This window comes from Metopolophium dirhodum, chromosome 9, assembly GCF_019925205.1.
Source record: "Metopolophium dirhodum isolate CAU chromosome 9, ASM1992520v1, whole genome shotgun sequence".
Taxonomy (NCBI): Eukaryota; Metazoa; Arthropoda; class Insecta; order Hemiptera; family Aphididae; genus Metopolophium; species Metopolophium dirhodum.
Window position 1 is genome coordinate 14,233,880 of NC_083568.1, and position 22,707 is coordinate 14,256,586.

Sequence of the window (22,707 nt, forward strand, 5' to 3'; positions counted from 1 at the left end):
AAAAACCGGATCCATACAAAGCGTTAAGGTAATAAAAATAACAATTCAAGTTATTTGACTAATGTGTAGTATAATATAATGAACTATAATTCTTTTAAAAATAAACTGTTTTATATGATTTATCAAATATTTCTTAATTTAAATTTGATTTGAAAACTGCGGAGTAGCTGGAATTTTGCAGTGTACAGACATGATATGCGTGTTCAGGTTAACTTTTTGGGCAAACATTTTTCCACATATGCTGCATTTAAACCTAGGTGGAACACCGCATTCGTATTTTAGGTGACGATTCATGGTAGCTCGGTGATTATATGAACGTCCACAATTTCTAGGACATAAATATTTCAGTGGAAATGTAAATAAACGTCTCGAGTTTGCTATAAAAAAAAAAAAAAAAAAATGTTAAGGCACTATGGAAGATTGTGAAAATAAGCAATACAAATATTAATTAGCGGGCTTATGTAAATAACACGGACGTGTATATACGTCTATGGTAATGTGATAAATATGGATTTAACCAGGGTGAAAAGCATTCATGTATAATTTGAAAATGACTACATGGATATAACAATCATACATACGATAAAATCTTACATTGGCCAGCACCTATATAATATGCATACTATGAAATAGCTATATAATAGCATTCGTATATAGCATAAACTGCTGTATTCTTAAATGCGTCAATAGTTCAAACAATTGACCACATTGTTATTAAAATCGTACCAGATAGACTATATGGTCCATAAGTAATATTACCAAGTCATGTTCATATACATACTGATATAGTCATATAAATTGACTGTGAACTATTATATCTATATGCACTTGCATACCAAGTTCATAGTTTGTTTTTATAAACTCATGCAGGAACTTAAATTTATTTTATACTATAAGTACTCAAACCAACAGTGATATATATATTTTTTCCTTATTCAAGTTGGTTATTTGTTTAAACACTCGCCCTAAAACATATGACCATTTCATGACTTATTGAACAATAGTAAGTGTTAATTTTTTTTATGTTAATCAGTTTTGTTTTACCTCACTTTTATAATTTTATAACACAAGATATTATAAAATATTATTAGAAATGTTTAAAACTAATAACTGATTACTCTGTAATTAATCACTAAAATAAAATAATACTGGTTAATCATATTATATGTACAAAATCAAAATTAAAACCTAAACAATTACCTAATATCATAAATATCACTATAAAAACTAAGTTTATGGTTTCCTAAACTAAACTAAACAACTATTTCTTCAAAATAAAAATAATAATTTAAAAAAAAATCCATCTACTTACTTATTTTTTCAACACTCGATTGGTTTTTACTTACGCTAAGCAAACAAATCAAAATATTAGCTCCATAAAAAAGTATCAACTAGACATAGTTTCTAATAAATAGATAGGTCCTTGAACGTTAAAAATATAAAAATATAGACTAATTATTCTCGTTGTTTGCTTACAAAAAACTGCTTTCCAAAAGTGAATTTTGAGTTAAAAATATACTTTTCCCGGCTAAATAAAAATTTTAACTAACTAAAACACTGAATTATGTACTGATATGGACTATAGTAATGCTGTATAAGCATGACATACTTTTACTTTTTTTTACCTCAGAGATTATAGTTACCTTTCTAGAGATGTTCTACTGTAGATTTATGTGCAAAATTAAAAATATAGTACCAATAAAAAAAATTACAATGTTATTATTTATTTTTAAATAAATTATATATACCATATTTAAATATAATGTATACATTTCTTACACACGGAAAGAAGGCATAAAAATAAAAAATAAAAATAAAAACTACAATAATAAAATTACTAGTACTATAATATGTATGTTATTTTTAAAAGGTTATCTACGGACTATGATTTAAATATTGATATATCAAGTCATTTAATTATGTCTATACACCATAACTATTATATACATTGTATACAACATTTTTTAAAAAGAAGTTTTTGCTCCATTTTTTGCTTTTTTTTAAATTTGATATGTACTAGTGATTAATAATTTTATGAATAGCTGCTAAATGATATTGCATACTTTTTTTGTTAGTAAATCTTTTTAAACAGACCATACATTGAAACTGAGGGGGTTTCCCGCATTCATACAATAAATGCCGTTTTAATGAGTGTTTTCTACGTAATCCTTTGTAAGACCGACCGCAATTATTAGGACATTCAACAGGGTCGACGACAGCTAAAGCATTTAATTGGTTATTGAAATTATCTTCTTTTACTGAAAAAAAAATTATATTAGAATTAAATCATATTGAATACTGATATAAAATAAAGCTATTAAAAAAATACATTCTTAAAGATGAAGCAATATATTAATGAATGGAACTTTGGCTACAAAAACAGTTAAAAATAATAATTATTATAAGGATCACTTTGAAGTAAGAACAATTAAAAAATTTGTAAATAATTTATGTGCATAAAAAAAACCAGAGTAGGTACACTTAACTTTATAATCACACAAAATAATAATAACATAATAATATATATCTAATACCTGTAGGTTCAAATAATAATAATACCTATTAATTTTATTTCATCATTAGAATATGGGATTTTACATTCAATAGGAATTATATTTTCAAATAGGTTTTTATTATAAAATATATTAATATATTTTATTTTATTCCAGTTATCACATAAATTTAGTAAAAATCATCACATTTTATAGCTTATTAATACATTTTTTTTTTATAAAGAAATCAATATTGAATAAAAAAATAAATACATATTAGTACAAATAAAATTCCAAATTATCCTTATCCTTATCATAAAAAAAGTTAATAATTTAGAATATACCACCAATCATTATGTTTTATTTCTCGCTACCCAAACAATGTATCTGATTACAAATGTTAAGTTAGTACACATTTTTAATTTAATTTTTCAAGTAATTCTATAATTTAGGTACTTGTAACTTAAGTACTTTAACTAATATTGTTAAGAAGTAGGATCATTGGTCGGGGAGTTTCTATCATGCCGTCCAGACTTATAACCCCCCATATTACCTATTGTATTACAGATTGTATAAATATATTCTTGTTTGTTCTAATAAAAAAAAAAAACTAATATTTATACAATCGTTGTTAAGTACTGAAGATAAAACTTAGTTGTTATGATTTTATGAATTACTATAATAATATAATAATAGATTTAGTAAGATTAGGTACTTTGGAAATATTTTGATAATAAAAATGTTATACTATAACTCCATGAATTAATACAAGATGACCTTTTAAATGATGTGAGTGCTTAAACGATTTATTGCAATAATTACATACAAATAATCCTGAAATACCACATTCATATTTGATATGCCTAACCAAATGAGATTTATTCTTGTATTTGCGACTGCAATTCATACATGCCCATCTTCTAATCAGTCTGCATTCACCTGTAATATAACATAGTTAATATGAATTTATGTAGTTAAAGAATTATAATGCAATTAATAATTAACTGTTTGGAATGCAAAGAAGCCACACAAAATAAATTTTAGAAAGCAATATTAAATTTTTTTTTAGTTTTATCATTGCAAATAGTATAACTGTCCCAATTTCCGGATAATTATATAGGCAACAAACAGTAATAATCTTCCTAAAAATAATACAAGAATTAAATTAAAAACCAAAATAACTCTATTATTATCAATTACTAGATGAGTATTAATTTTTACTAAAATTTTGATAAAAAAACAAGGTACAAAATTATCTTAATAAATAATCATTTAATAATATTATTCAAAACATCATTGTTTAATTTCCATATGATGGTTATAAAATATTAATTTCAAATGCTTATTTTGTCATTTAAAATTTAAATAATCTATGTTTCAATATTTACAATTAAAATTATGAACAAAGATATATTAAGCAGTAACAAAATGTATTAATAAAATATTATTTAAACTTTTAAAGTTTTTTTTTTGTATAATAAAATAAAAACTGTATTACAAATATATTTTAATTTGGTAACTTTAACGATATTAAATTAACAAGCAATGGAATACAAAATTACCTTTCCATTTAAATAATATTATTATAACATAATGGTATAATATACATTATTTCATACAGTACAGCTAGTGAAACCTCTCCTAAAAAACACCTCTAAATATCGGATACCTTCAAATATTATATTGTTTTTTGGTAGACACAACTACCAACTTTCTACAAACTAAATCCTCTGAATAGCGTACAAAATTTCAGCGCCAAAAGTATTTGGTATTTAGAGGTTTCACTGTATATACAATATAATAAATGTAGGTATAACTCAAATATTTTTTCATTTTATATAAAACATCTGTACCTACATGTTACAAATAAAATAATTGCTTGTAAAAATTCAAGCTGAAGGCTAGGTTTATTCGGATTTACGAGATCGCCGATTTCCTAAATCCTTGTGTATTATTTTATGAACAACTACTACATGTTTTTTTAAAGCACTGTTATGCGCAAAACTCCTTGAGCAATATGGACATTTGAATTGTCTTGGTACTCCACACTCATACTTTATATGTCGCCAACAGTGATCTTTTCTTTTATAACTTCGGCCACATCCTCGTGGGCAATAGAACCGATCGAAAGTTGGCATTAATATTAAACCTAATAAATAACAAAAAATATATTACTCTTAATTAAATAAAAAAATAGAAATAATAATTAATTTTTACAAAACAGTAAGTAAATTAATTAATAAGCTTAAATAAACCACAAGTTTTAACATAATTTAAGCGTAGGTAACGTATTATGTTATCATTATTTACAATACATACAGTTTGAAACCTCACCAATTTGTGGGTAAAAGGTACAAAGTTAGAGTAAATATGTGGATTTTAGTAACATTAACAGGTAGAAGGAGGGATTAGATGGGGTATTAAAGAGAGTATGGGAATATTTGTGTTGGCCAACTAAGTGGAAGGGAAAGAAAGCAAAGTAAATTGAGAAGAGTGTATAAGATAATATACTCAGGTAAGACTACTATGAGAAATGGAGTGAATGTGATAGTACATGTGGATATGAAAGGAAACACAAATGGGTCGTGAGGAAGTAAGTAACTGAAGCAGAGCTTAAAACCGGTAACAGATTTGTAACAAAAACCGGTAAAAACCGATAATTTGAGAATGAATACCAATAACCACTTTTATTTTAGTAAAGTGGAAGTGCTTATTGGTTACTAGTAACCAAGATAATTATCGAAGTATTAACATCAAAGCAGTTACCTTTTATTTTCAAACCCAGTTTTATACCAAAACCTATTCCCGACCAAAATAATTAAAGGTTTTTGATAGCTGTATTTTATATTTGAAATATATATAATATTTAAGTTTTAATTAATTCATTTTCCAACTGTTTTAGGTACATAACATTATTGCCAAAACTGTTTGCTGTTGGTACCTACACATATTATATTTAGCAATAATTAAGATAATATTGCAATTTATAGAGCATATTTATAGAATTTTTAGTTCTATAAAATCCCAACCATGGTAATAAATATAGGAATGAAGATGAAATTTACCATCTGTCACATGAAAAATTATGATTTATAAAACTGGTTTTAACCGGTTACCGATTCTTGAAAAAACTAATTAATGGTTATTAACGATTAACAGTAATCCATTGTGTTTAAGAAATTTTTGAAGAAAAGATTACCGGTTACCATAATATCAATATAAAGAGAAAACCGGTAACTGGTTTTCAAAAATTGTCCTATAACCATTTTTTTGGAAGCGGTTTTAAGCCCTGAACTGAAGAAAGTTCTCGAGTTCTAAAGTGGAATTCTAAACAACATATTGATGTTATAGGGCAAGCAAAATGCAGTAGGATGGAGGAAAAATATTTTGGTACCCATAATTAAAGGCAAGAGAGATGTACACAAGTGTGGAAATTATTAAGGTGGAAATTGTATGAGTCATATGATGATTTGGAAAAGAGTTATTAATAAAAGAATAAGGAGTGAGACAACAATTTCAAGGCATGAATTTGGGTTTATACCGAGAAGATCGATGATGAAACCGATTTTCTGTATGAGACGGTTTTTAAACAAGTACAGTGAGAAGAGAAGGCATTTTTATATGTTGTTAAAATAGCAGTTTTGATTAAAGGAGAGGTCTGAAAACAGAACTCCTATATATACTCCGGCCCATGAGAAGTCCATACGTAAAAACGAGTCCATCGATGAACATAGGCACATTGCCGAATAGTGGGAATGACATCATTGTGGGAAAAAAACAGACGTTGCATATTCCTATGTTGATGCGCGGTTTACGTATGGACTCTAGTGGGCCGGAGTATAGTTAGGATCAAAGCGCGAATAAAAACAAAAAAGAAGATTGTTTATAATACATACATACAAGCTATGGCAAAAACCTCTCTTAACATTCCTCATTTTGTAATCAAAATGTTCTTACTAAATAAATACCTTTAAATAATATAATATTTAAAATATATTAAGAGGACACCGCACCCGCATGTGTTGTCTCCGTCTTACTAATGTATAATATGCGAAAATGTACGTCCAGCAGTTCAAATTTTGTGTTGATTGCTTAAATATTAGAATCAATTCACCTATTATCAAACTCAAATGTAAAAACATTATCTATGTTATTATCTCTCGTTGATTTTTTACCATATTTTAATTTTAAGTGAATATGAGCATTTTAAAATATTAATATTATAGATATTCAAATCTCACTGAAAAATTAAAATATCGTAAATGTTCTTACATTTTATTTTGATAATAGGTCAATTCACACTAATATTTTTAAGCTAACAACACAAAATTGGAACTGGTGAACATACACTTTGCTATATTATGCGGTAGTAAGACGGAGACAACACATACGAGTACGGCGTCCTCTTAAGGAGTTGATAATATAATGCCAAATGTTATAATGTTGCATAATGTATTTTCAGTAAGCACCTGTTTGAAAGCACTGATTTTACAGTTTTTTTTTTTTGCGTGTGTGTCTGATGACTTCAAAGGAGGTTTTTGGCGGAAAATTGGATTTAGTTTGTATTTTAGTAGGTCAAGAGTAGACATTTTTCAGTACTTTTCAGATGCTGTTTTTGACGGTTATAAGAAATCTCCTATACTAGTTAATGTAAAAACCACCTATTAAGACTCATGGATTTTCTTTATCTAATTGGAGATAATACTCTTTTGATTAGCAGATGACGATAGTAATTGAAAACTACAATGCTGAAGCACATACTCAGATTGTTAAACAAATATAAACTCTTTCGTTCTAAGCACAACAAAAAAAAGACAAAAGTATGTATGTATTATTTGCTATTATTTAATATTTTTAAAATATCATAATACTAATAAATTAACCTGTTTTACTTTAATTAATATATAAAGTCAATATATTAACCACCTAGGTTTTTTTTTAAAATCCCGCATAAGACGCTTTCTTACTTAAGGCGCTCTCTTAGCTGGGCCCTTGAAGAGCATCTTAACTAAATTATACTGTAGATGTTAATAATTCAAAAATTGAAAAACTAGACTATGGAAACAATATTATCATTTCTGTCAACATTTTTGTGATAGTTTGCTTATTTTAACAGGTTGGCTACAAATATAAAAGTGGAAAAAAATTGATTTTGGTATGAGTGTATGATAGATACAGACTACATCTGTATTAACTTCTAATGATGTACTATGATTAAGTAGTTTTAATGAAGCATTGACTCATCTCATAGAGGTCTACTAGTGATATTAAAATAATAATAATATTTAAAAAATATAAAATAAAATAACTCAATAGAAGTCATAACCAATTTATTTTTAATTGTATTAAAATAAAATATATAAAAATATAATAGCTAATGGTTATGAATATTTAATGAGATGCATATCTTCCATAAATAGAGTGCATGTGAATTTTGAGATGAGATCTATAAGAAAAATCTTTTCCACAATACGAGCACATGAATAGTTTAGGAACACCACACTCAAATGTTAAATGCCTCTTCATATTGTTCTTTCTGCTATAACTTTGACCACAAGATCGTGGACAGTAATATCGCAATTCGTCTGAAAAATTCAAAGTAGTTGATTGGAATATACAAAAAAATTACTTGGATACTTACAAATTAAATTTTTCAAAAAGCATAATAATACATATTTTAAAGAAGCAGAAAAAATAATATTATTTTATTATTTAAAACTCTTAATAGAAATAACATATAAAAATTAAAATTATTAGTGAAATGCTTAAAATAGTTTGAAGAAAATAGTTCTTGTGCAATAAATACTGCTAACATTTTAAATTTAATTTCACATCACATTATAAAACTTATAAAAATAAAAGAAACTAACAAATATTTAAAATTATAAATTTTAACGTTTATACAAATTTCAAATGTTGGCCTGACATTAAAAATACCTAATCTAGTTAATATAAATATTTTTCTATACCTTAAAACATTTAAAATCGATGAGAAACATACAAATACTGTCATTTAAATATTACCAAATAGTGACTGATTGGTAGAATACCTACTTTTAATATATCTCCCCCCCCCCTGCGAAATGTTTGTGTACACTAAACACTGTAACAGAAAATGAGCAATCAGAAATATTATATTTAAATATTAAAACTGAAAACAAAACAGTAAAGTAATACATTACTGCTTAATTCAGTATAGCTATTGTTATTTTAATAATTTTGAAGTTAAGTACTTTGGTACTTTTGAATTCTCAATATTCTTAAAAATAAACAGTATTTTAGTCTTTAATAAAGGTAAATTAAAAATAATTCTATTTTGTTTTATTTCTACAAAATTAATACTCAGCCCCAAGACTCACGTGGAAACCCCTCACCTTATGCTATACTTGATACTTATTAAGTATAATATACATCCTCCATAAACAACAAATAAATATTTTTCAAAAAAACAAATAATAAATTACAATTAGCACATATTCAGTTTACTCCTCAAATTTTTTCTATATTTTCAGATGTATAAACATTTTTTTAAAAACAATAATTATTGAAATTTAACATATATTATTTTATAGATATTGATTTTTATTTTCTTTAAGGTAAGGTTATGTTAGGTTTTCTTTTACAAATTATTAACTAACCAATTATTTATACAGAATAAGAATGCATAGGGTGGGTATAAATAAAGGGCCCTTGTTTGCACAGGCGACCTATTCCAAAAATTGTTTTCAGAGTGTCAGTGCAATAACGACAACAGTTGTGCCAAACAATGATCACAAATCCAATCACAGAACGTTTAGTTCAGAAACGATCCTTATTTCAAACAAAAATCTACTTTATTAATGATATGCATAAAACTACTGTTTTTAGTATGTAACACTCCAATTTCAATTTTAAATTTAATTATATTTTTTTTATTAGTTAAAACAATAATACTTGATTCCCTACATACCATGCTTTTCTGTAAAAAATCCACATTAAACATTATATAAAATTGTATTAAAAGAAAAGCATTGCTAATTAAGCACTTATAGTTTAAACAAGCGTTAGGAAAAGGTAATAATCAATAAACAATAGGCAATAGACAAAGTATATTAAGTGGATAGTTACATGTATACGTCATTATCAATTGATGATTCTAATTTACATTTATGTACTAGTTTTAAATGATTTTTAAGTGCGTCACGTCGAGCATAAGATTTCATACAAATCTCACACAAAAATGATTTCAAAACACCACATTTTGTCTTAATATGTCTCGTTAGGTTATCTTTTCTTGTATAACTATGACCACATTGGTTTGGACAAACATATCTTCGATGAAGTCCTAAAATTAGAAAACAGTAATTAAGTATAAATATTACTTGTTATATATAAAATTATATAAAATTATATATAACATACTAAAAATTACAAGACATTAAGCATGTATGTTATTATAATTTGTTTCTAAAATATATTAGAAAACAAATATAATGTCCAAATATTTAACAGGCACATAAAATAACATATGTATGGTACTTTTTAGACTGCTCCTCTTCCCAACCACAACATTAATACAATTATATAATATATTATTTTAATGTGTTTTTTGTAACAGTTGGTAGTTGGAACTGTTTAATTTGATTGCTACCATAGGAAATCACGGGGAGTGGAGATTAAACTTATCTAAATTTAATTTAGTTTAATTTAATTTTCCTAAGTAATTTTTGTTATAGTTTTAACAATTACAATATATGCCATTGTTAATTACGTACCACAACCAAGGGAAACAAAAAATAATAAATTAAGCTTAAAATAGGAAACCCAATTGAAGGACAATACATTTTTGTTTCAGATAATTATTTATAGAAAAACAAAATTCAAACTTGTGAATGTATCACACTCCACATGTTTAGTTTGATTTAAACCTACAGGAATAAGAAAGAAAGACTTTAATATCATACAATAATATTTAATATTAATTTAAGTTCAATGGACCAACCCAATACATTGAAACAGAATCTCCAGAAATATAAATTAATTAGCCTATTAATGTATTTTTATTGAATACTTTAATAAATATATCTACTCAAAGATACATTAAGAATTGTCAACAACCACAATTATGCTTAAGAATTTTCACCTGTGTATATATTTATTATTATATTATGTATATCAATATAGTTAATTATATTTTTGTGTACTTAATTTCGGACTTCAGTCCCGGAGCGTCATAGGAGACAATGAAACAACATCTCCCCACTTATAAATTAGATCACAGGACAAATAATTTTGCTATAAAATATTTACAAATTTGAATGTCATTTATATTATAAATAAAATGTATGTTTCAATATTTGTTATAATCGGTTTTTCGTTGTACAGTTATAGAATTCTTAAAATAGATTAGAAATGCACGATACAGCTGTGCGTACGAGCTGGCGATGCGGGTCATTCCAAAATTTATGATATTATATATTTATATCAAAGAGATGTTGAGTCCCAATTATTGGTGGACGAGTACAGGGAGAATTTTAATGTGAGTGGGGTTAACTATCTAAGCTAAGAGATGTATTACCTCAGTCCTTAATAATCATCAACATCGCCGTATTAGAGCCATTTTTTTTTTCAATGTCTCTCCAACCGAAATCTCACACCTAGCCACTGCTTAATTTTATTTTATTGGATCATGTTTATATTATTTAGTACTATTATTCTATATTTTATATATGTTCCAGTAAACCAATTATATTTTAAATGAAAATTGTATACAAAACTGTTTGTATATACAATGTAGTCCATTTGAGGTAGGGTGTATAGCACATCCTTATTGAGAGTTAGGACTTGGGGGTTTTTTTCATGTATTTATAATTGTATTTAATAAATTGATTAAAAGATAAATTATGTTATGTAGGTAAATATGTAATTTACTGTATAAATAAATTATCAAAACCTTGACACTTTGATCTGAAAAAATATTTTAGTTCATATTTAGACTTCAGAAATAATCCTGTAGGCATACCAAATACAGTTCCAACTCTAAGTCCTAAAACACAAATGAAACAATAATATTGCTTTGCATGGTAAAAACAAAATAAGTATACCAACAAATTCAAAATTCAACATCATCAAATCTTTATTACACTCATGGCCTCAACTTAACAAACAACAATTGACTTTTACAGGCTACAAAAAGTTTAAAAATTAACCACGGTAACTTAACAACAGATGAAAAGCAACCGGTATGTCAAACTTGTGAACACTATTAACATAATATCTGACTGTAGAGAAACTCAAAAAGCATCCTCGTTACTCAGCATATCTGTCAACCCTGCAAATTATTGGCATGGACCCAGTGGCATAACTATAAGGTGATATGGGTAGCAGATCCCTGGAGCCCAAAGACTCTAGGCCTCAGTATTTTTATAAATAAATTCAGAATTTGAAATGTTATACTCTCCTGGTATACTCTGTATACATAATATTTACATAACTTGAGAAGTGTGAAAAGAAAATAATTGATATTTATTGCACACTGAACACAGTACAAATATTTTATAATAAAACATATTACATTCATTTTGTCACAACAAGTAAGGGAGTAAGCAAAAAAAAACTTATGTTACAAATTACGATACATTAATTTATATTGTAAGAGACCCTTCCTTGTTATTAAAAAAAATATCCTTGCTTGTTATTTTAAGTTTATTTATTTAATAACACTTAAACACTAAAATATAATTTTTTTAGTTGAAAATTATTTAAATTAATTTTTACAGTTATTTAAAAACATTTAGATTAATAACATTTTTAAATAATAGAAATTATTTGAACAAGTAATCATAATAATTATTCATCAGAATGGCAAATAGTTTTCTATCATATCTATTTGAATTCATAGAAATTGGTTAGATTAGGAGGTTCTCCTCCCTCATTTTAACTTAATTTATCACATCTTAAACTTGACAAAATATATTCAAATATTGGTGAATTTAAACTACAATAATTTAAAGTTATCTGCATGAACCGGAAAAGGTTCAAAAGTATTATAATATTTAGTGGTGCTATTTCAATAACAACAATTTTAAAATAATTATCTTTATTAAAATACTGTACTATTTATTCAAACATAATGAATTTTAAATTGTATTATATTTATGTAACATATAAATACATACATAATATAATTATATAGTATATAATATATAATATATTATATTTGTTATTATTAAAAACAACGTTAATATTTAAATCATTGTCGAGGTATATAAATATGTAAAATATAATTTAATGATAATTATATATGTTTTGAATACTTATGTTTATTTAAAAGAAAATTACAAGTATAATATAATCAAAGGAATAATAATTAGCTTATAATATCACAATTAGTAACAAATTTAGTATACATGAAAATAATAATAATCATAATAGTTATATATACATAACTTGTATCATAATACATAAAAATATATAATAAATACATTATGGACACATAGAATATGTCTTTTAAGATTTGACTTGTTATGGGACAATTTACTACAATATGGACATTTGAATTTAGGATATATACCACATTCATTTTTTAAATGTGCTATTAAATTAGTTTTCCATTTAAAGCTTCTACCGCAACACCTTGGACATACAAATCTATTTTCTGGTCCAGTTGTTGAAAATCCTAATAAAATTGAATATGCTATTAAAATAAATATAAATAAGGTATTAATTAGGAACCATTAATAATATAGTTAATTGTATAGTAAAAATTAAAAAATGTAGATTGAGTAAGTCCATATTTTTATAATATTGAAAATTCAATATTTGAGTGTAGTCAGTGTAATATTTTTAATTATAGTTTACATAATAAACTAGTATTATCATTAAACGTAACAAGTTTGTTATACACCAATTACAATATTTTTTTTTTATCTTAAACTTTAAAAACGTGGTCATAAGTATATACAAATTCCATTTGTACAAGATTAAATCATATATTATGAATAATATTAATATATAACTGGTCTATATAACTTTCAAAAAGCACATACAATATAAAATAAATGAAAAATTTGCCAATAGTTTGAAAAAAAAGAAAAATCTAAGCTAATATTTGACTAATTTTTTATATTCTATTGCTGTTAAGAATTTTTTTAACATTTTTACAATTGAAATAGTGAAATTTATGTTTATTAATAATTAGTATTTTTTTTTTTAATACTGTTTTTTAACCATACATTGTTTGTTTGAAATACTTTTGCATAACAAGTCTTAGTTTAACTATTTTAATGGAAAATAACCAATTACCAAGACATTATTTCCAATAACTTATACAAGTACACAATCAGTTTTTAAAATAAAATGAAATATTTATATGTAGGTTTTCATATTACATCATTATAATTAATTATTTGAAAATATTGTCTTCAAATAACACTTTATGGACACATAGAACATGTGTTTTTAGATTGGATTTCCGATTTGACTGTTTGCTGCAATATGGGCATTTAAATTGTGGATGAACACCACATTCAAATCTCAAATGATAAGTCATGTGTCCTTTGTTTTTATAATGACGTCCACATCCATTGGGACACAGATGACGACTGTTTTTAAAGTTCTCAGTAAGTGTTTTATCTGAAAATTCCAATTGTTCTATAACACAAATAAGAAAAACAGATACATTTTTAAAAAAAAAATTAACTTTTTCATGACTGATTACATAATAAATTGATACCAAGCAATTCAATGTAGACATATTTTATAAATATAATCATTAACTCCATCAAATATTAGTTGTATAAGTATAACATTATATTGTACCTATATGATTTTTAAGAGTTGGAAATATGAAAATAATATTTTGGAGCATAGCAATAAAAACCACTACAATGTACATGCGCTTTGTAACTTAAATATTTGAATATTTGTAAATTACAATATAAAAACCACTATTCTAGTTAAATGTTTTGAAAATAATGTTAATTAATAAACAGTCTTTTTATGAAAATACTATTGTTTAATTGACTACAGACAACTTTTTTTTAAACATTTTGATTTTTTTTAATGACAACTCAACCCGGTCATATGATATTTGAAATAGTTTGGTATATAATAGGTATGTGTATTAATGGTATATACATGGTTAGTATATGTACAATTAGCTGGTTAAATAAAAAACAAGTCTTAGTATATGTAGAGCATTTATTTTTATTTTAAAATAATCAATTACCTATATATTATTTACAATAATTTATACAGCATATAATTGTCTTTTTATAATAACATAGTATAGGTATTAATTTGTAGGTTTTCAATGTACATCATCTTAATTAAGTATTTGAAATCACTGGAATATTTTTGTCGAATAAAACTTTATGTACACACAAAACATGTGTTTTTAAATTAGATTTTCTATTACACACTTTAGTGCAATATGGACATTTGAATTGAGGACGAATACCACATTCAAATGTTAAATGTTTATGTAAGTTTGTTTTCCATGCATACGATTTACCGCAGTTTCTCGGGCATACAAGTCTACTTGCTGGTCCACTCATTGAAAGTCCTAATAAAATTGAGTACTCAATTAATTAATTTATAAATAATATACTATAATATAATTATAATAAAAAAATAAGACGAAATTCAAGATTACAGGATAATTATTGAAAATTCAGCATAATATAAATATGTGGTCAATATATTTTTAATTATATTTTACATAATTAGTATGATATTAAAAAAGTATGATTATTAAATATTATAATGTTCTAATAGGTAAACCGTATTAAATATAATTTTTTTTTTCTTGCGTTTCAACAAGATGGGTCTTGATTTCATATAAATTACATTAGTACAATGTTTAAGCTAACCAAATGAATAGTTAGTATGTTATAGCTTTATACAACTCTAAAAAAACACATTAAAGTTAACATAAAGCAAACAATAGGTAATAATCCTAAAAGAAAAAGCACAGAAAACTTTTTTAAAAAACTAAATAGCAGACAACTTCAATTAAGAAAAATAATACATTTTTATTGATAAATTATTCAGTTTATTAAAATAAAAAGCAACCACTCTGTTGTACATCAGGAGTCAAGTGTACCTCGTCATTGAGTATGTCACTGTAATGTGTATGTTTAAGTTTAAATTCAATAATAAATCATTGTATACAAAACACGATTCTGAGAGCATCTATCATCCTATATTATTTAGTATACTTTATGACATATTTATAGCAATATATAAATTGCTACTATGATAATTTATTTTACAAATCGTTATAATGTAAGTTCAATTATTTTTTTCCGAAAACATTGCATTTATTTTATTATTAATATTTAATTATTATAATACTACCTTTATATTTATATTACATATTATTATTGTTGTTAACAAATATTTGTTGTATCATACCTAACTTTTTTATATCCAATAATTTTATTAATAACAACTTACAAGGACCCTTGAATTAAATTTTTATGTTTTTTTTGCGAAAAATTTGTTTTGACAGTTATTGAAAAAAACTATAAATAGCTATAAATAGCTCAAATAGAGTTAAAATATTTAGAAAACTATACAATGTGCAAGAAATGTTAATATATCATTTAGTGATCATTTAAAGTATTTACGACTATTAGATTTTTAATTACAACAAAGTAATATAATCTATTACCTATGTCAAAAACTGTCTTTGCTTAAAATTCCAGTTTTCACCTATTTTTGGTTTTTCCCAATTATGAAAAGTGGACATTTTAAATTTGACGTCTTAAAAGTAGATTCACTTTCCTACCAAAAAAGATATTGAAATAGGAAATGAAAGCAACTACTATAAATTATGTACACTTACAGAAAACCATAATCGAAAAAAAAACACATCATTTTAAAATCAATTCATTGCTTTGATATGAATCTTTAATACGTTTTAACAATTTTACATACTTGCATAATATACATAAAAATAAATTATTAAGATATTTTTTTTAGTACAACATAATGTATTATTATAATTCACTAACTATTTAATTCAATGGAATCGATAAGAATTAATTTTGTTTAAAATAAAGATATTATAAGAAAAGCAATGATGAACACCGGAATACAAATTAATAATACACATATTATATTAAATAAGATAAGATTAATATAAATTAATTTCTCTCTTATATATTATGGTATATAAAACATTTCATTTAACTTTATTATAATTTACTTATATGTACGGTAGATTTAAATTAAAATGAAAAATATATAACTGTAGCCTTCATAAATAGTTGTAAATATTTTTATTTATATTACTTATAATTTATATGTACACACATTAGGTATTGACATATAGGTACATCCATGAATAAATATCATAACCTATATAAATATATAGTTTTGAGCACATTCACCATATGATATAATATTGTTTGGATCAATTATTTTGTTTTTGGTATAATTGATAACTATAATTAGAACATAGCATCATTGTACATAACTTTATGTACACTTAAAATATGTGTCTTAAGATTAGACTTTTGATGGGACGATCTACTACAATATGGGCATTTGAATTTAGGATCTACACCACATTCATATTTCAAATGTGTATTTAAATGATATTTTCGTTTATAGCTTCTACCGCAATTTCTTGGACATACAAGTCTATTTTCTGATCCATTCGACGAAAATTCTAAAAAATTTAAAACTAAATTATTATAATAAACTTATTACAATAAAAATTTAACACATCATTATTAACTAGATAAAACGAATCATACTAAAATTGTGATTAGCGTTGGCTATTGCCATTATATATGTACCATTATAAGTAAAAAAAAATCATGTAGGTAATTTTTTTTGGTATTTCACAACAAATTATGTTCCAATAAAACACATTAATCAAAAAAATATCATGTAATGACTTTTTGTTCTTTTGAAAATATAAGAATTTATTAAAGTAATGTTCTAAGAGTTTAAAGTAAGGTTTTGATATTGGTGCTTAGAGATCAATTTTGGTTTCTTGGTTGAAATATTTGCTTAATAGTATTTGGTACACAATTTAATTTATCAATCATAAATTAATAATAATACCAAATAAGCTATTGTATAAATAGATAATATTCTTTAAAATCATTCAATAGTATTAACTAATAAGTAAGTAAAAAAGCTTGAGCAAAAAGACAAGTATTTAGAAAAAAAATGTGAGAGTTAATGAAGGAGAAAAAAATTTTTATTAAGTATGTTGTATATCTATATCAAATGACAAACTTAATAAGGAGGTTAGAATATAGTAATGTACTGCAGTAGAGGTGGTAGACAAGATAATTGTATTGCGGGGTTGATAAAAAAGAAAATATACATTTTTATTTAACATTATGTTTGTAGTGCTATTAGCTTACATAATATGGGTAACTTTTTGGTAATCAAAGCATAATTTATTTAATATTTTTGACTACTGAAAATATTTATGATTAATAATTATTCTTTTAATCTAAATACAACTGCAATCTTCTTAACCCGACACATATGGGACCATAGCCATGTTGGATTATTAAAAATACCACTAATAATGTTGGTTACCTCATAGTAAGAAGAGCAGGATTACTAGACATGTCAAGCTATTATATAGCCAAATTAATTCATATATATATTTTTTTTTGCATATACCTATGATGTACCTATTTAATACACATCTACTAAATAAATAAAAACCACTTCTTAGTATAAGTAGAACCATTATTTTCATTTTAAAATAATTATTTACTTTCATTCAATTTACAAAAATTGTACAGGTATACAGTTAGTTTGTATAATAAAATAAAATATTAATTTGAAGGTTTTCATAGTACATCATCATAATTAAGTATTTGAATACATAACCATATTGTTGTCCAATAAAACTTTATGAACACATAAAACATGTATTTTTAGACTAGACTTCCGATTAGACAGCTTGCTGCAATATGGACATTTAAATTGAGGAAAAACACCACATTCAAATTTCAAATGGTAAGTCATGTATTTTTTTCTTTTATAATGACGACCACATCCATTGGGACACGGATGACGACTGTTTTCCAAATTATCAGTGTGTGTTGAATCTGAAAATATTGATTCTTCAGTAACATTGTAAAATAGATACATTTAAAATAAAACAACTTTTTTGGCTGTTTACATTATAAATTGATACAAAAAAATTCAATTAACACATTTATAGATATTATCATTAATTCCATCAAAATTTAGCATTTTAATTAATATATTGTTAATAATGTAGTCTTAACTATCAGTATAATATAGTTTTATCCATTAGAAATATTGAAACAAACATGTTTGTGTTTAATTTACATTATTTAGTAAATGTTTGTGAAATACTCATTTCTATAGTAGAATTAAGATTATGGTAAATCATATAATTATGGTTTAAATATCAAGACACCACCCATCACCATATTCTTTTGTGCCTAGAAATTTTGGTCAGTTGTTAACCAATTTTTTAAACTGCCCTTCTCCCCACCAAAAAATAAACTTGTTCAGACATGACATTTTGACTTAGTTATTGTTCTTCTTTATATTAAATCAGTTTTTAAAGTGTTTTAAAATGAACATAACTAGTTAAATAGATTATAAACAGTTCTAAACTTACGTCTATTAAAATAACATACCCCACATAAGTAAAACATTCTTCAGATAATTATAAACATAATCTCAGAAATTGAATAGAGAGACAATTGTTGTATTAATTATCAGTGATAATATCTAATTCTTGTAATAATAGTTGAATTTACAATATATAGGTACTAATTAATATATAATATAAACCAGGATTTCTCAACCAGTGGTACGCGAAAAGCTTGTAAGTTTGATGGAATGGATCATTATTCACATTAATTATTATTTGGTTTATAATTTATAAGATGTACATAATAACTATACATATTATTTCATTTTTTTCATTTTTTTTTCATGTTTTGTAAAATATTGTTTATATTTTTGATAAACAAAAATGTTATTTGGTCAAATGGTACATGAAAATGTTCAAACTGTGTAGATGGAACGTGGAACATATAAAAATGTTGAGAACCGCTGATATAAATGATTATTGTATCTTGTATAACTTCTAAAAATTATATTATTCTAGTACAAAATAAATATTTTTTGTTTATTCCTGTAATTTATAATAGTATAAAACTTAATAAAAGTAATAGTGTAAATGTATATGCACTCTTTAAAATTCTTGCGCTCGGGGCGGATACACAATCTCTTTAATCAGGCCCTACAAGGTTATCATTCATATATTGTAATTTTAAAAGAAGTAAGCAATGAGAAAGAGTGAAGAAAGAATAGATTGAAATCAAGATGAAGAGCATATTTTATAAAAATTAATCAAAATAATCTAAATTAATCATAAAATTAAAAAATAGGTTTTTAATTAATTGTCTTAACAACTGAAATTCCAAAAAAATATCATCAATGTGTAAATTAGTTTATTCTAATCTTTTATAATCAATTAGTATGGTAAAACATAAATTATAAGAGTAATAAACAATAAATTGCCTCTACATATGTTAGTAATTAGTACCTATATTAAAACATTAATCCATTATTAGTACAGAAACTTTAGCACTCCCTAAAAATAAAAATGTTGGTCCACTAAAGTTTTTTTTTAAACAATGTTTTATTTGTTTTATTTATAACACTAATGTTTATCAACATTTTTATGGTCCATGTTAATTGAGAATTGCATTACAATGTGCAGTATCAATGTTCAGGATTTATTTTAAAATGTTAAATACAAAATTTCATAAAATGACTATTATAACAGGATATATGATTATAGATAGGTAGTTTCTATGAAATGTATTGAAAATATTAAAAAGACTCGTATTAGCTATGATTTGATAAAATTGGTTTGATAGTTATAATGTGAACTTATTTACAAATTTTAATTAATAAGTTGGTTAAAATATCAATTAAAAATTTCAATTAAAAATCGAAGAAATTGTTTAAAAAGTATAAAATAATGTTTACAGTTTCAACAAATTCACTGAAAACTAAATGTTTAGAAGCATTTGATTATCAAAAAGGGTGAAAACATTTACAATTCAGTGATAAATGACAAATCTATAAAATATATTATACATATAACTGAAATTATAATAATAATATCTGTACTACTGGGTTTTTCTCAAAATTAATGTTACACATTTAAATACCAAACAGATTCTTATAAACAATGAAGTGGGTCTAATAATTTATAAAAAAAAAATAAGTAATAATATCAAAATATAATTTGGCTTATTCTATTCTTATTTTACCACTAAATTTTCATGTAAATGGGATCATATATAGATTATAGCATCAAGTCTGATTCATTAATATTAAGTTTGTCAATGTCGAGTCAGTAGTTAGAAGAATACAAGACAATTCACAACTATACACAATTGAACCTTGGTTAACCGCCAGTCACAGGACTAGAGCCTTGATGGATAATCAAAAATATGGTTAAGCGAGAGAGTGAATCTTTTTTAAACATTAGTAAATACATACACATTATTTATTATGTTTTAGTTATAAAATATACATAATTAATATTTATTATACATTGATTTACTACAATACACATAATATGTACAATTGTTGTTTATAAGTTATAAGTCGATTAAAAAAAAAAAAAAAATCTGACGGTTATTTGTGAGACAAATAATTGAGGTTCTACTGTATTTGACAATTAGATATACATATATTGAAGTCACCAATTTTCAAAAAATACCCTTTGCCCTGTGAACATTCTTTCTATGTCTAAGGAGTTTATCTTTTCTAGAAAATTCTTTTGGACATTCTGGACATAAGAACTGTGGCTTTTTACCACATTCAAAGTCAAGATGTCTGCGAAGGCCTCCTTTGTATTTATAGCTTTGCTTGCAATTCGGACAATGATGTCGTTCAGCAATCAATCGTTTTTTCACTTCAATTTCAACAATTTGGTTAAGCCAAATATCTGTAAATAAAAATAAAAAATAAAATATATTTTATATCATTAATTATAAGTTATAACTTTCGAAATATTCGAATTAGCTTTAGCAAACTACTCTTAACTACTCTATATTAGAAAAAATACTATTTGAATTAACTCGATACAACAGAACTGTAATAAAATATGCATCAAACTCTTTAACTTTTTATTTGTTATATTTGATTTGTATTAGGAAGAGAAAGGTAGAACACTTGCATAACATTTTAAGTTGGTATTTATTTTAATTTATAAATAATATCATATTTATTAATTATGTACATATTACACATATTATACAATTTAATTAATACCAAAAACATTTTACTTGGTTTATAAGTGACTTACAATGATACTGTAAATATTACTAATGAGTTATGAGTAATCTTAAATTTGATTCTTGAAAATTAGTTTTGTCACAATGTGGACATTTTAAGTTGGGTTTTTGTTCCTCACTCCAATTTAAAATGAGTGACTAAATCTGTTTTATATTTACAACTTCTACCACATAAATGCACAGTCAAATAATTCCATTCTGTAATCATGTGCTCGATTACCTATAATCATATATAACAATATAAATTAGTTACAAAATAAGTATTCGACTCAGACCAATTTGTTTAATACTTCAAAACAGTGTAATATAATATAATGACAAGTTCCTAATAATAGTTAATATCATAAATCATAAAGTATAATTTAGAATAATACATTTAAAATAAAAGTATTGCCAAATATTTTAATTAGGCAAGTACCTAATGTGGCCCTCGACTGTGAATCATGTCGTTCACAACTGAAATATCTCACTTCCTGCCCTTGACTGTGTTTATATATTATTAAAAGCATTATTAATCCAGTACCAGTAGGTTTTCTTAGTTCTTTGTAACTTTCAAAACCTTCTTACTAATAATATAAATTCAGTAACCTTTAATTAATTAGAAATAATGAGAGTGGCTGTGCAGAATAATGTAGAAGAAAAGGATGGGCGAAGAAAACCAAAGATCATGGATAAACAAAATAGAGAATGACACAAAAATAACAGGTAAAATAATTATGAAGGAGAGAGAGAATCCTCGTGGAGGTGTATAACAAGACTGACCCCATTCGTCTTAAACTTAAAAAATGTAATGCAACGCTTGTTATTAGCTGTTTTTAACATAATTAAAAAATATTGAAAATATAGTCAACATTTTTTATAATTGTTTAACATTCTAATTTTGACAAAACTAGATACTT

The 22,707-nt window shown here is 24.7% G+C and overlaps 1 protein-coding gene and 1 pseudogene across 28 annotated transcripts in view; both read right to left on the reverse strand.

Moving 5' to 3' along the window:
• LOC132951710 (longitudinals lacking protein-like) overlaps window positions 1–22,707 on the reverse strand; it is a 208,869-nt gene that overhangs the window by 49,198 nt on the left and 136,964 nt on the right. The window contains exons 5-6 of one of the 28 annotated variants that reach the window (XM_061023608.1): window positions 9,600–9,816; window positions 8,017–8,077 (exon numbers count right to left, since the gene is read on the reverse strand). The exons of 20 other annotated variants lie outside the window; for them this stretch is intronic. In XM_061023608.1, the coding sequence (XP_060879591.1) occupies window positions 8,032–8,077; window positions 9,600–9,816 (263 nt within the window). In that variant the 3' untranslated portion in view covers window positions 8,017–8,031. Of the gene's footprint in view, window positions 1–123; window positions 378–2,001; window positions 2,259–3,219; window positions 3,432–4,384; window positions 4,642–8,016; window positions 8,078–9,599; window positions 9,817–13,860; window positions 14,124–18,302; window positions 18,560–21,205; window positions 21,460–22,707 lie in introns of those variants that run through there. 7 more of the 28 variants (XM_061023620.1, XM_061023615.1, XM_061023634.1 and 4 more) reach the window with 7 other exon arrangements.
• The window catches only part of LOC132951720 (uncharacterized), a 124,808-nt pseudogene that overhangs the window by 9,637 nt on the left and 92,464 nt on the right, over window positions 1–22,707 (reverse strand).